Source organism: Brachyistius frenatus, unplaced genomic scaffold (genome assembly GCF_029030835.1).
Source record: "Brachyistius frenatus isolate BFR_SWC_R1_liver_20210118 unplaced genomic scaffold, ASM2903083v1 Contig_280, whole genome shotgun sequence".
Classification (NCBI taxonomy): Eukaryota; Metazoa; Chordata; class Actinopteri; family Embiotocidae; genus Brachyistius; species Brachyistius frenatus.
In genome coordinates this window covers 2,598-16,508 of record NW_027210879.1, presented here as the reverse complement: position 1 = coordinate 16,508, position 13,911 = coordinate 2,598, and the positions used below count along the sequence as shown (strand labels likewise).

The 13,911-nt window shown below is 37.4% G+C and overlaps 1 protein-coding gene across 1 annotated transcript in view; it reads left to right on the top strand.

Moving 5' to 3' along the window:
• The window catches only part of LOC138634831 (voltage-gated potassium channel KCNC1-like), a 124,713-nt gene extending 112,148 nt beyond the window's left edge, over positions 1 to 12,565 (top strand). The window contains exon 5 of the mRNA XM_069722006.1: positions 4,744 to 12,565. Within this exon, the coding sequence (XP_069578107.1) occupies positions 4,744 to 4,757 (14 nt within the window). The 3' untranslated portion in view covers positions 4,758 to 12,565. The remainder of the gene's footprint in view (positions 1 to 4,743) is intronic.
• Positions 12,566 to 13,911: the final 1,346 nt, after the last annotated feature.

Below are 13,911 nucleotides of genomic sequence, written 5' to 3'. Positions count from 1 at the left end.
ATTCATGATTGAGGCATGTAAGGAGCACAGAAACATACATATTTCTCGAAGTTGGCCAAAATGACATTTTTAAATGGATGGAGATGTACATCTGTTAAGGGCAAGTTATATGTAATATGTTGCAATGTGCAGAGGATTGGAATTCAAATATTTTCCCTTAGAAATGAGTCTTAGACCAGTTGGATGCTATATGATCATATCAAATGCTTTGAGATCTTCATAGAAGTTGCATTGAATTCCCACAGAGAAACTGCACTGCAGAGGCAACATTCAAAAGTCAAAGTTTGAGGATTTGAATGCGAATTATAACTGGTTCTTACTCAATGTTCTGTAGTATCTGCCTCTTGTTGCCCACGTTTCTCTCCTTTCAATGTATTCACAACTCAGGTATCTCTTTATCAATGTCTCCTTATGTGCTATTTTATTCCTGTTCACCCATGTTTCCTCAAAGATGTACAAACAGAGAACCTAGAAAAAATATGAGCTTTCCACTTTTCTCTGTTCCTGTGAATGCCATGAGCTCTGTCTTATGGCTCCTCCCTCAAAAATGCAGTTTTGCTTTTATTGTCAAACTGTGCTTCCTGTCTTCTCCTTGTGTTATCCCCTCGTCTTTCTGCCATTTCCCAATAACTGTATCTACTCTGTGAGACACCATCCGTTGCCCTGCCCAGGAGCTTCTCAGCAAAACCAAAAAGAAATAGAGGAAAAATTGGAGCACATTCACACCTGAAAAATAAAGATTGGCCGAACAGTGGACTGCACCAAGGACAAAGACAGGAACAGACATTAAAATGAATGAAAAAGACTGGAGTGATGTTGTAGATGGGGAGGGATGGAACAAATGTGCCGTGAAATGATGTGTTCTGAGTGGATTGTCTGCCAAGCAGCATCAGAGGGAGGAGATGGAGAAGGAATAGTTTGGGCAAGACAAGAAAATGTGGTGATGATGATGGAGGAAAGAAAGAAAGAAAGAAGCAAAAATCGCTTCTACATGTAAGAATGTGTATCTCACTGTTCCTGCGCATTGTTCGCTTCTTGCGTTGTATTTCGTCACTTCCAGTGTGTGGTTATGTGTCAGTGTTACATTTTGTTTTATGTTCTGTGTGTTTTCGTGTTGTGTGCTGCATTGTTTCCCTACCTTTTTTTTTCTGTAGCTTTGTGTTCACCACACCTTGGTCAAACTGCCTACCAGCCAATGTCTGTTCTGTCCCCCACAGGTGCAGGTCAATTGTAGCTTGTCATTTGAGCAAACACAAACTGCAGAAAACCCAGAAAATAATTTTTAAAAATGACCTAATCTGATGCAGTAAACCCTGCCTGTTTGATATTAAAGTGGGATGAAGCAAAAGCTAAACATTTTGTTTATTTGGCCAAGGTCTGGTCTGTATATTTGGAGGACACACAAATTTAGATCTTCTAAGCTCCTGGTCTAGATTGCAGCCCAGTCCTTGGTGGCTGCAGTCCTCTGAAAACTGAAATCTTTTTGATTTCACCAAGTTTTTGATCGCTGTGTCTCATCAGTGTAATTCCTATTCAACTATTTGTTTTATCAGACGACTTAACAGCCTCCCAAGGACTCCTGCAGATGTGTATCCTGTATGTATGGGTTACAAGCAGGAAACCTTTTTTTGTGTATCACATTCAAGCTTGGTGTTCTCCATGTATTTGCATGTTGGCTCGGTTAGGCAAGCTTTGTAGTTATTTTTTGTTGTTGTTTCTTTGGGCTTTAGTGCTGTGTTACTTCTATCCATTCCTTTGCCTTTGTGTTTCACTATTTCATATTAAGTATAACTGGAAACTACAAATTTATTAAGGAACTCTCAGTCTGCCATTGTAGAAGTCTTTCAGCTTTTACATTCTTCCTTCAATTTAAGAGAATTTTGTTTGACAGATTGTGCAACTGTAGTAAAGACAGAAGGCTTTCTATAATGGCTAACACTATAAATCTTATTTATAACATTACAGGAATTCATTCCACCTCTTTGCCAGCAGCATTTTTGGGATTTAATGTTATGATGTTATAGCAGTAGGCAACCAACTGTCAACATTATGGGCATTAATTTTGCCAGTGATTGCAGTTATTGCATTGTATTTTATATTTCGTGTGATGAACACACAAATAAATGCTACAGACGAGGGTGTAAGTTTGTCCTTGTTACTGGGCATAATGGAGTATATGAAATATATCGTAAGTTGTGCTTGACTTTTTCAAGTTTACCCCAAAAGCCAAATAAATTGCTGCCTTACAAAGCATTCAACCAATCAAATATTTGATACATGTTACTATGTATCTTTACTGAATAATTTGACTCACTGACCATCAGTTATGGCATGTTACAGTAAACTGCAATTAACATGTTTAATCTTCTTTACAACCATTGTACAACCCCAACGACTTGGACCAAGAAGGTAGTGCAGCTGCTGTTTCCAAAGCTTATTGCAAGGGCACAGTAATAACCAAAAGCTGCTCAGATGCAGTTTGGTCAACTCTGTTCTTTTCTTAACTGGATTTTGTGTGGTTGAATAATGACAGGATATGGTTTAGTGATATCCTAATGAGTGAAAACGTAACTGAAGCTAAAATAGAAGGTAATAAATATAGGATTTGAAAAGTGCAGGGGTCATGTGCCTTCTGACGAGTACTTTCACCCTTGGCTACAGCCAATTAATGATTAAGCACAATAGTGCAGTTCCAGTTGTTAGCTTTTTCTGGACCTGTCAACCACATCACCTTCCTCATCAGCAGATGTGAGTTTGCTCATTTGTCATGGGAATGACCTTTCTGTGGTTAGACGATATCATGAGATGTTTTAGATAGTAAAAAAATAGCAATCCAACAATTTAAAAAAATACTTACAAGATATAAGATAAACAGTCCTTGACTGACACACACACACACACACACACACACACACGCACACACACACATATATATATATATATATATATATATGTCAAAAAAGAATATACATATATGTATTCTTTTTTTGACATTGTTTTTTTTACCTTAATAATGATTTAAAATCTACAGTTTTAAGAGGGTAAATGTGTAATTTCTGAACTTGTCCTACACAGTTTATGTAAAATCTTAACCTAGTGAAGCTACAAAATGTAATGTACTAAAAAAGACAATATGACCTCTTAAAATCTTACCTCTTCAGTTTTATAAAACTCATGAGGTTCCATGAAAAGCTAATTTTAAAGTAAAAATGCCTCAAAATATTTGTTAAAGGGAAACATTTATTTTTAAATCTGAGTACTGTGGACAACACTTTTGGAAATCAGTTTATTATTAGGCAAAAGCAAATTTCTCTTTATATACAGCACTTTGGTAAATATATGTAATGCATTAATTATTTATCACCACTCCTCCCTATTGACGTGGCAGAAATGTCTTTATGGACAGCTCCACCTGTTGATGAGGACTATGACCACGACAAGTGGTTAAAAGCTCCAGAAAAAAAAGTAAACAGAATTTGTAAAACTTCTCAAAAATATTTTGTCCTCAATTGCATGTAAGGCCAAAATGTAAGATGTATACCAACAAAAAAAATGCTTGTAGCCCGTATTGATGCTTTTGGCAAACAGGCCCACATGTGATGTGGTCTACACTAGATTTCAGAAAGATAGCATGTCATTTTGAGCAGTGTGATGGTGGGTAAAATAATTGTCACAGATCTCATAATTATTTGGAACCTACTTAAATGTTGCAATATTCTTGTTTACACCATGCAAATCATGTAATTATTCTAATTGTATGCTTAGTTCTCTGGTGTGCCCTCTGGTGAAATCCTCAAGTAACATGCAGAGAATAAGTATTTCTAAAGTTCATAGAAACTATGTTTTAAATTATAGGTTTACCAAATAGGTTGCATCATTAAAACCTAACAAGTGTCTTAGTTTATAATGACTTTACTGGAAACCCACTATAGTGCCTTTCAGTCAAATAAGACAGGAAGTCAGTGTGGCATTACAAATGACTACTTCCAAAAAAACTTAATTCAAAAAATGTAAGAGCTGCAAAATATGGCTCTTTTTTGAGGTATTTATTTTATTTTGGTCTACATATATGTATTTTAAAGTTAATAGTGTTAATATTGTTTCATTGATGGGAATGTCAGATTATGGAAACTTCTCATTAGGATAACATTTAACAATTTTAAATTGACATAGTTACTAATCAGCATTCATCAAGTGGCCGGTCAAACATGTTGACAGTAATCCAAGTTAGTCTTTTCACAATGGATAGGCCACATATTAGCATGCTAACATTGGCTTTGTAAATTGGTACAGTTAGTTACACAGCAGTTACAGGTTGTAATTGAGCACTGAACTTTGTAAAGACTCATTAAAGACTTACAATAGGACTAAATTTTAATTTAGGAACAGCTAGTGATGCCAGTGCCAGGAATATAACATGCCATACCAATGAAAGCAAACATTATTTTACCCACCAGCATCATTTCACTGATTGACAGCGTGCGCATAGTGGACTTCTAGTTTGATCTTCACTAGATTTGTTTATTGATCAATCCATGTAAAATCCCAATCCCAATACATAAATCCTTTATCATCTTTTCTAGTTTTAGCTCTTAAATTATAATGATCTATTTATGGATTGTAAACTTTTCATACACCCTTCAGGAGGCGTTTACACTTGATGCCATTGTCTGGTGTCAGAGATCAATAGTCGTTACTTATTCAGTTCAAATCACTAAACTTTCATTTCTTTTTGTCTTTCAGTGCTTAGTTTCTAATCCACCCATCACTTTCTCTACAAGAAGAGGAAAACTCTAAACTCTAAACTGCTGTTCCTCCATCTCCTGCAATGGGATTTCACTGTGGAAATTGTGAGGGAAATAGAGGGAAAGAGAAAAAGAACAAAGTGTCACTGACTCTCCGACGTGAACATTTCAATCATATTCAACCCGATGAAGAAAATGCTTGTGATCACATGTAAGCCATTTAACATGGGAGACCAAATGTTTCCACCTGTTTTGACAGACTTGGATCTGGAAACCATGTGAAAAAGATGTCCTCTATTTTCAACAACAGTGTGTGATCATTTTTCATGTGGCTACTCTAATTTCAAAAAGCTGTATCTACTGCTGTTTCCAGTGAATGTTCAAATATTTCGACATGCAAAGCACTATGCAAGGTGGCGGATGTTCCATCGTGATGTCTAACTGCTCCAATAGTGTCTGATCAAGTGTTGCTGCTGGGCTGACCTGCTAATCTCTACAGAGCTACAGGACTTGGAACAGCAGGCTAAAATCGACTCATACATATCAGAAAACGCCAGCCATATCACACGTATATGATCCTGTCTATTTAATCATCCAAATCTTCCAGGAAAGTGTTGACTGAACATCTTGGGACTTCATGTTCAGCTGATCATTTTAAATACTGAGATCTCCACAGATGTATAAGAGCCAGCTTTAATCCACCCTGAGATGGAATTTCACCCAAAGTCAGACAAGAGGATGGATGCACCTGTTAGGATGAACAAACACTCTCAAAGACACAAAACTGGCAATAACATCTGCTGGAATAAAGCAGGTGTCACTAAAGACGAAGCTGTGACTGACCCTCTTTCTCTCTTTTTCACTCTATCTTTCCCTCTTAAGTCTTTACGGTATATTGCTTCACCACCCCCACCCCTTCCCTGCATCTCAGCATTGCTACTACTCCTCCTCTTCGGCAAATCTGCATCGCATGAATAAAATCAATTTAAACCAGAATAAAGACATAATGGATTGATATAAAAAATAAAAAAAAGTGGGACAGACAGAAGGGAAGGAGTCCATGCAAGGGGGAGAGGCATATATTTCTTAGATTTCGATTTGTTTCACCCAGCAATGACAATGCAAATCCATCATCATCCTTCAAGGTACTTTTTAAACCCCCAAGTGGCTGCTATTATGTACAAAAGAGCATTTCCAGCAGCATACTACTCTCTGTGAAGGCATGATGAATGAGGAGAAACTTCTCCTTTGAGAGAAAGATGGAGGGAAAGGGATTCTGCAGACCATACACTCTATACCTCTGGGGATGTAGGAGAAGACAGAGGCTTTTTAAAGGAAGCAGGTATTCAGTACTAGAGAAGGAACATGCTTGAGAAACTATTCAAGGGATGAAAAAAAAATAGACTGATTGCAAATTGGAAATGCATTTTTATGCCATTGTTTATCAGCATGAATATTCTGCATGACTTCTGCAAGCCACTCTGATCTCCCCATGAATTACAGGGCTAGAAATTGAGAATTTAAATGTAAACATTTAACAAAATGTTAATATGCAACAGTAAAAAATGTAGGATTGTTTGAAAAAGTTTTTCTCCATTTATTTGTATTGATAAAATGCATATAATCCAGAAAAAAAGGGTTTCAGCACCTATCCTCATTTGTTTTCTTCAAAAAATCTTAGGAGAACCTACCCCTCCCTACTGAACTCTCTAAAATCTCACAGCTTCCGCAAGTATTTATTCTGCTACTACAAATTTGTCTACTGCTACTACTACTTAAACTTCTTATGTGGCTGCTAGTCTTTTTCTCCTTTTCTTCTCTTTCCTCTTCCTCTTGAAACCCTTCCAATAACCCTTATATGTAATTCCCTCCCTTGGCAGCTGTATGTGTCTGTATCACTATCTGGACCCAGGACTATCAAAATGATGTTTAACTCAACTGTGCTGTCCACTTCAAGATGTCACTCATTCTGGATGTTTGAATTGAAAATGTCTATGGACCCTTTCTTCTGAACTTTCTTCTTGACCCTGATAGCCAAGGCATCACCACACCATGGATAATAAGGTCATCTGGGGTCTGGGGTCAAGATCAAGACAAAAGAAGGTACAATGTATTTTTTTACTCACAGAGGGATTCTGTATTTTTATTTCATCCGGAAAAGGGAAGCCTCATCATCCAGGAATGTTGTACAGCTAGCTCAGATTTATGTCTATTTCTTTCCCCGAGCAACGATTAACTTTTTTGATCATTTCTTTAATTATTTTTTTGTCAGAGTTGGGGCAATAATTAATTCATCGTGTATGGGGTTTGGGTAAGGGTCAATTAATTTCTTATGAGGTTAGAGTTAAATTCATATCATGCTGTAAATGTCCCTCGTGTGAACAAACAGATTTCTAGCCAGGGTTTTAAAAATACCAAAATGTGCTAGCTAACCACCTAAGAAAATTTGAAGACCACAAAAAATTCTGCAAATTTCTCAAAGCCTGATTTCTTGTGAAATACCGACATGACCTCAGTGTTCTCAGTGTTAGCTAAGAAAATTGGGTAAAAAGAAAAAAACAACGCTAGCTCAAAAAACATAAAGGAAAAAAATATGCTACTCACGAGATTTAGACAGAAATTGAAGGATTTCATCTGCAAATGCTTGGTCAAGAGGCTTTTTCATGGTGTAGCTTCACCAAATCTATCCTTTGACTCTGTCGGAGGATCAAAGAATCCAATATTGAATGACAGTTCCTGTAATATTTCTTACTAATGAGTCATTTCTTCTTAATTTTACTTTTATTTTCAAAATGGCTCAGAAAAAGGGAAATCACATCTTCATGTTGTTTTTCATGATGCATAACAGTGTAGCTTAGTTTAAAGGTTAATTTACTGAATTCAATTTGGCAATAAGTCATCACCAAATTAAAATCGTATTCCCTTATAATACCATCTTAAATTAATGAGTCCATTTGGCACAACATAGACCCTCAAGTGATTGTATTATATTTCATGTCCTTGGAAAATGTTAGAAAAACTACTTATTACCAAATGCCTGGCCTAGTTAGCAGCGAAGCCATATTCATGATGGCATGTCAATTGATGCCATTTTTATTTGCCAAACTTGTTGTCAGAACAATAAATGATTTGCTGTGCTAAAAAATCAAGTAACTACTATATAAGTGACCTGACTGTAAAGCCCTTGGTTTATACAATAATATACTATATCGCCAAACAACGTGTGTGATGTGGTGGTGGTTCCCCCAGGGTGACAGTCAGCCATCTTGGCTGTGCCCAAATAACGTGGATAAGCAGAAGCAACAGGAGGGCTGCGGGGAAATGTTTTTTCACACAATCTGTGGACAGATTTAGATAAACTACATAAACAAGGGGAAATATACAAATAGATGAATGTCTTTAAAGTTGGTAAAAGCAGTTTGGGTGGCCTAAAACCTTACAAGAAAAAGGTCAAAATTCTGACAAATGAAAGAAAAAACAAACAAACATTTGGACCCAAGAGACAAAAATTGCACAGCTAGTATTTGGAGACAGGTCTGTACGCCCGTTGACACAGTTTTTGCCAAACTCTCCTTCATGCTTTTAAATAAGGGCTATTGAGCTAAATAAGCTGTCTCTAGCAAGCCATTACTTCTTCTTTTTTTTTAAGTTGTTGTGAGAATGGTAAATGGTGTCTTGCTTTAAGACCTTAGTAGTTTCAAAGCGTGTTTACAGTTTTCCTCCCAGTCACCGCCTCAAACACACATTTACACACTAATTACAGCAGAGCTGCCATGTGAAGTGCTTGCCCGCCATCGGGAGCAACTTTGGGTTCAATGTCTTTCCCAAGGACAATTTTGGCAGTTTGAACCACTAATGTTAGGAATGGTGGGCAATCTGTTCTGCTATTGGAGCCACAGCCCATCACATGTAGGTCTGATAAAGTTTAGACCGACACTCTTTCTCTTGATATCAATTCTAATCCAACTCAATTCCATAGATTTGATTTTCTTTGCATTATTGAGGACTCTGAGAGTGTGCTTGACACCCTTTGTGCACTTGGTGAATTTTGGATTTGGATAGTTCTAGGCATCCAAAGACAACATGATGGTTAACTTCAGCCAAGCTACCAGACCTTGGCTGAACCCAAGTTTGGAGATTTGGATTCAGGCAAGGTCCAGCAGACAACTGAAATGTCCATCTTATTTCTTTGCAAACACTGCACTCGTATTTGAAGATTAATGTACATTATAGTGTAGTAATAGTAGTGTAGCATTTACAGTGTATGCAGCCATGACAACTGAATCCAATAACTTAAAGGGCCAAGGCTAAAACACAGAATACATCCCCCTACTGGCAACATATTAAGTTTGATTTGCACTACATTTATTATTTGGCATCCACAAAATTAGTTTACAGGGTCTTGCTCTACAGCGGGAAGTTTTACCATGTGTTTTTTGCTGTTTCTTTCTGTGATTTTTTTTTCTGTATAATTCTGGGGGGAGTCTTAACAAATGGCAGGGAGACAGAAATCAAATTGAAAACAGGGCCTATCTCAGGAATGTTTTAAAGGAAGTGGAATTGCAAGATATAATAGTGTTGCAGGATGTATTTTTAAGAAAGTTCAAATGCTAATTTAAATGAACATTCTGATCCTTTCAATAAGTACACCTGAATCTGTACAACTTTACTTGAAGTCTGGAGGTAGATTTTTCTGTTTAAAATGCAGTTGTCTTTCCACACTATGCAAGAGTGTGGACATTTTTAAGCAGTAATGTATAGGAGGTATCGGTTTTGGATATTTCATATCACCTCCTGAAGGTATATAGTGCAGCTTCAGAAATGTCAAAAATAGTAACAGTCTATCATGAACTGTATTGTAGCTATTCCAAGGTAAACACTACTTCTGTCAGTGTCATTAATTTTGTTGTGTATATATATAGGCATATATGCCTTTATATAGGCATTTTCAATTATGATAGATAATATTTTCAAACATGCAATGCATGTTACAATGAACTGTCATTGTGAAGATTATAACAATGCATCCATGCATTTGTACACAAGCATGCTATAAACACAAAGAGAGCTGATGAACACACCAAATTGGGAGACAGGCTTATCATTGTGCTGTTGGAATCAATTGATTTTGTGTCTTGTGGGGTTTATTGGGTTAGGGTTAGGGAGGCAAACACAATGATTTATTGCATAATGAATGCATACAATGCATACTACAATGGCCTCACCCCTCTCTGTGGATGTAAACATTTGACCATTAAAATGATATAGAATTTAGAATATACTCTCTATCAACATCTGTAAGAATATTGCCAAAATTTGTATAACCCATGAAGTTCTTGTGTTTATTGTTAGCTGTAGTTCATGCAGGTAAAGGATTTTACCACAACAACTGAACATCTCAAATGCAATGCAGTATTGAACGGGAACCCTGTTGTTTCAGTGTAGCCTACTGGACATCCAAAAAGTTGAGATTTGTCAAAGAGAGTTTTTTGATATCCAGATATCCAGACTTATAATCACTAAAACAGGCCAAACTCCAAAACTGCTGAAGCTACAGTTCTTTGTCATTCGTGATCTCTTCTAAGGCATCAGAATACCCTTGACAAGTAATGTGATTTTTTTTTTTTTTTTTTTTTTTTTTTTTTTAGTGTAAATTGGATGTGCCCATTTGCAATTATTTTGCTCTGTCATTCTTAAACATTTTGGTGTGTAGGCTACTGTAACAGAAAACCTAATGGTCTAACCAGAAACTATTTTGGGTCTTTGCTGTCCCCTTAATGAGGGACTCCTCATGAAACAAATGCATGCAACAAGTGTACAATTACATAAGTCTGGAGAGGAGGCCATATTGCTGTGTCCAGAGGCTGCAAATGTTCATTTTGTACCAAAAAATGTGCAAGTCCAAAACAAATTACAAAATCATTTATAAACATAAATTCTTCACAATGAAGTAACATATTCAATCCTCTAGTATCCTGCAAAGATGACCTTTGGATCATCCTAAGTTTTACATCATTTTGCTCCTCTCCATCCAATTTCATCACACATGTTACTTCAAAAGACTCATGATGGCTGCACAGTTCTAGAAATAAACAGAAACCTTTGTTACTCCACTTCAGTGCAGGGTGCGGGGTGAGCAGAACAATAATTGTACAAGCTCTTTTTCTAGGGTTTCGGTTATGTGTGCATAAGCATGTGTATAAGAATGTGTGTTTGTATAAATGACATATGTAAGAGAGGAAGCATGCTGTGCAGACTGACCAAATCCACAACCCTGTGAGACAGCTGAGCTACCCAATACAGCTATATCTACTTCAAACCCAAACAATGAGCAAACAAATTAAGACATGATGCAGTGAAGCAGCCTGGACTGCCCACTGTCACATCCCCGCAGTTCTTTAATGCTACTTGGAAGTCTGTATAAAGGCAATTCAGGAAGTCAGTGGGTGTTTTCCTTTAACAGCAAAAGAGGAGCAACTAGTGTGACATCACTGACTTGGATACGGTCAAAAATCCACTGTGTAAGTGTATTTTGTCATAAGATTATTTTGGTGAATGAATGAACTTGCTCAGCCTCGACAATGTTTTGTGTCAGTTTGTAGCTTGCATGTTAGGCTCCTGAACTCAAGTCTGCATTTCCTGCAGCAACCTCTCTTTCTCACCTATCCCCCCCACCTTCTCCTTCAGTTACTCTGAGGAAGAGTTTCTTTTTGCATCCCTTGTTCTTGTGTTTTGTACCCTATTTTGTCAAGATGAATCCAAAATGCATGGGTTGAAAACTTAAAATAATGATGACTTTAACTTTATTGTGAATGACCTCATGAAGGGAAGCCTCTCCTGTCGACCAAATGCAATCTTCCCTTCATCTTTTCTGTCAAGTTAGACAAGAACTGTGGAACTTGACAACTTTTTTGTTTCTTTTCATACTATAGTTCAAGAGTGGACTTTTCTCAAAGAGTAGCAGTCCTGTCTAGACACAAAGCAAGGCTCAGTTTCACGAGTACTGCTATGGTTTGCTAAAAACTTTGATGTTTGTTTGGGTAATCAACCAGAGTAATTGGTTGTTTTTCCATGTTATCATTTCAGAACCAAACATATTCTTAGCTTATCTTTCACAGAATCCTGAATGCTTATGTCACAGAAAACATTTTTCTTTTGCTTCTCTACTTTACTTGCCTGTTTGTAAGTTATTTTCACTGGTTTGACTGGTTTCTTCTCATCCTGTACTCATTTTTACTTGACTTCTTTTGCGGGGTTCAAATGACTGTTTGAAAAGTTTATTATCTCATGGTCTCACCTTGGATATAAATAGCTGGTTTACAGCCATGGTAAGAAGGTAGAGAAAAAAAGGTAGACAAGCAAAACGACGAGAGGCTTCCCTTAATTATTGGGTTTTGATAGAGACTGATGCTGGATCTGATTTTATTATCACTACACTAGAGAGAGAAACGTTTAGAAATGGGGAAAAAACAATCAAGACCTGTATAAATTATATGTCAATGGAATGTTTGTTATTTACTTTTTCTATTTTTGAAACATGTAAAAGAACAAAAAAGGTGAAACTGTAATAATTCAACAGCATTTGTGAAAAAGAGACTTAAAAAAAATCCCAGTTCTGCTGTTAAAACATATGAAGGTTTGAATGTGAATGCTGATTTACCTAAGTAACTCCTCCTTTACTGATAGGAAATAAAAATCAGATGAATAGTGCTTAAAAAAAAAAAAAAATCGAAAACTACTGAAAAAAAAAAGCAATTTCAGTTTGGAGAGAAAAAAAGTCAAAAACGTAATAAAAACATTAAAATCTTGTAAAAATGTTATGTTATTGTCCTGTGCCTTTTTAATAGTTTGCTTATTTTTCATACACACATACTCATTCCATAGTTTAGACTAAAGACTAATATCCCTTAATTACAGCACCCGATACTGGACACACACAAAAATTAATTGAAGGGTGCAACAGACTGGCTGAACGCAGTGTTGAGAAAGTAAGCCCAAGAGTTCAGTAATGTGTCCTGAAAATCACAAAAATCAGCAATGAAAGCAATGCTCATATTTATGTAGTGAGCACATTGTAGAGCTGACAGGAACATGGAGAATATGGTGTAGGATGGATGCAAGCTGAAGAAAAGTCATCTTTTGTGTCCCTGATCGAAGGAAAACCTGAACACAACATGAGTAGAGTCCCCACTATTCCCATTCCCAGAAAAGATCCGCTGAACAGCAATCAAAGTTCTCATGTTAGCAGTTTATTTTCCACAATTTCAGTGTTGAGCAATGTGCAAAAAGCAACAACAACAACACTAATCCTATCCAAAACCTACCTGGAAAAATACAAGGACAAGGCTCAGACCTAATTCCTAAATTATAAACATCAGAAAAATTATTTTCCACAAAAGGGCCTCTCTATCCTAATATTGACAGTATACAATTATTCCCCAAAGTTACTGAACAGACTTTTCTACTATCTCTCAATTCAATTCCATAAACACTAATCACAAATACTGAACATGAACCACTCTAAGGTCTATTCTCCATTGTTGGAAAGAGAAATTAGGGGGATGGGATAGGGTCAGCTGGTTCTTAAAGCCTCCTCATTAACTAATTAGCCAACACCAACCCCCTGCAGTTCGTCTCCAGAGCAGTGTTGGTATGGAGGACACGGTGATCTACCTGCTGTACCGATCCATCTCTCACCTGGAGAACACTGGCAACACGGTGAGGGTCATGTTCTCTGACTTCTCCAGCGCGTTCAACACCATTAAGCCATCACTTCTGGGCGGGAAGCTGGAAGGAGGTGGAGGGACCTGGAGTGGATGGCCGCCTGACTGCATGGACCATTAACTACCTCACCAACAGACTTCACGACTGTGTGTCTGATGTGGTGGTCTGCAGCACGGGGGCCCTGAAGGGCACCTCACCCTTCCTGTTCTCCCTGTACACCTCCCCCTTTCTGTTCTCCCTGAACACCCCCCCCCTTCCTGTTCCTCCATCTTTCTGTTCTCCCTGAACACCTCCCCCTTACTGTTCCTCCATCTTCCTGTTCTCCCTGAACACCTCACTCTTCCTGTTCTCCCTGAACACCTCCCCCTTACTGTTCCTCCATCTTCCTGTTCTCCCTGAACACCTCCCTCTTCCTGTTCTCCCTGTACACCTCAGACTTCAG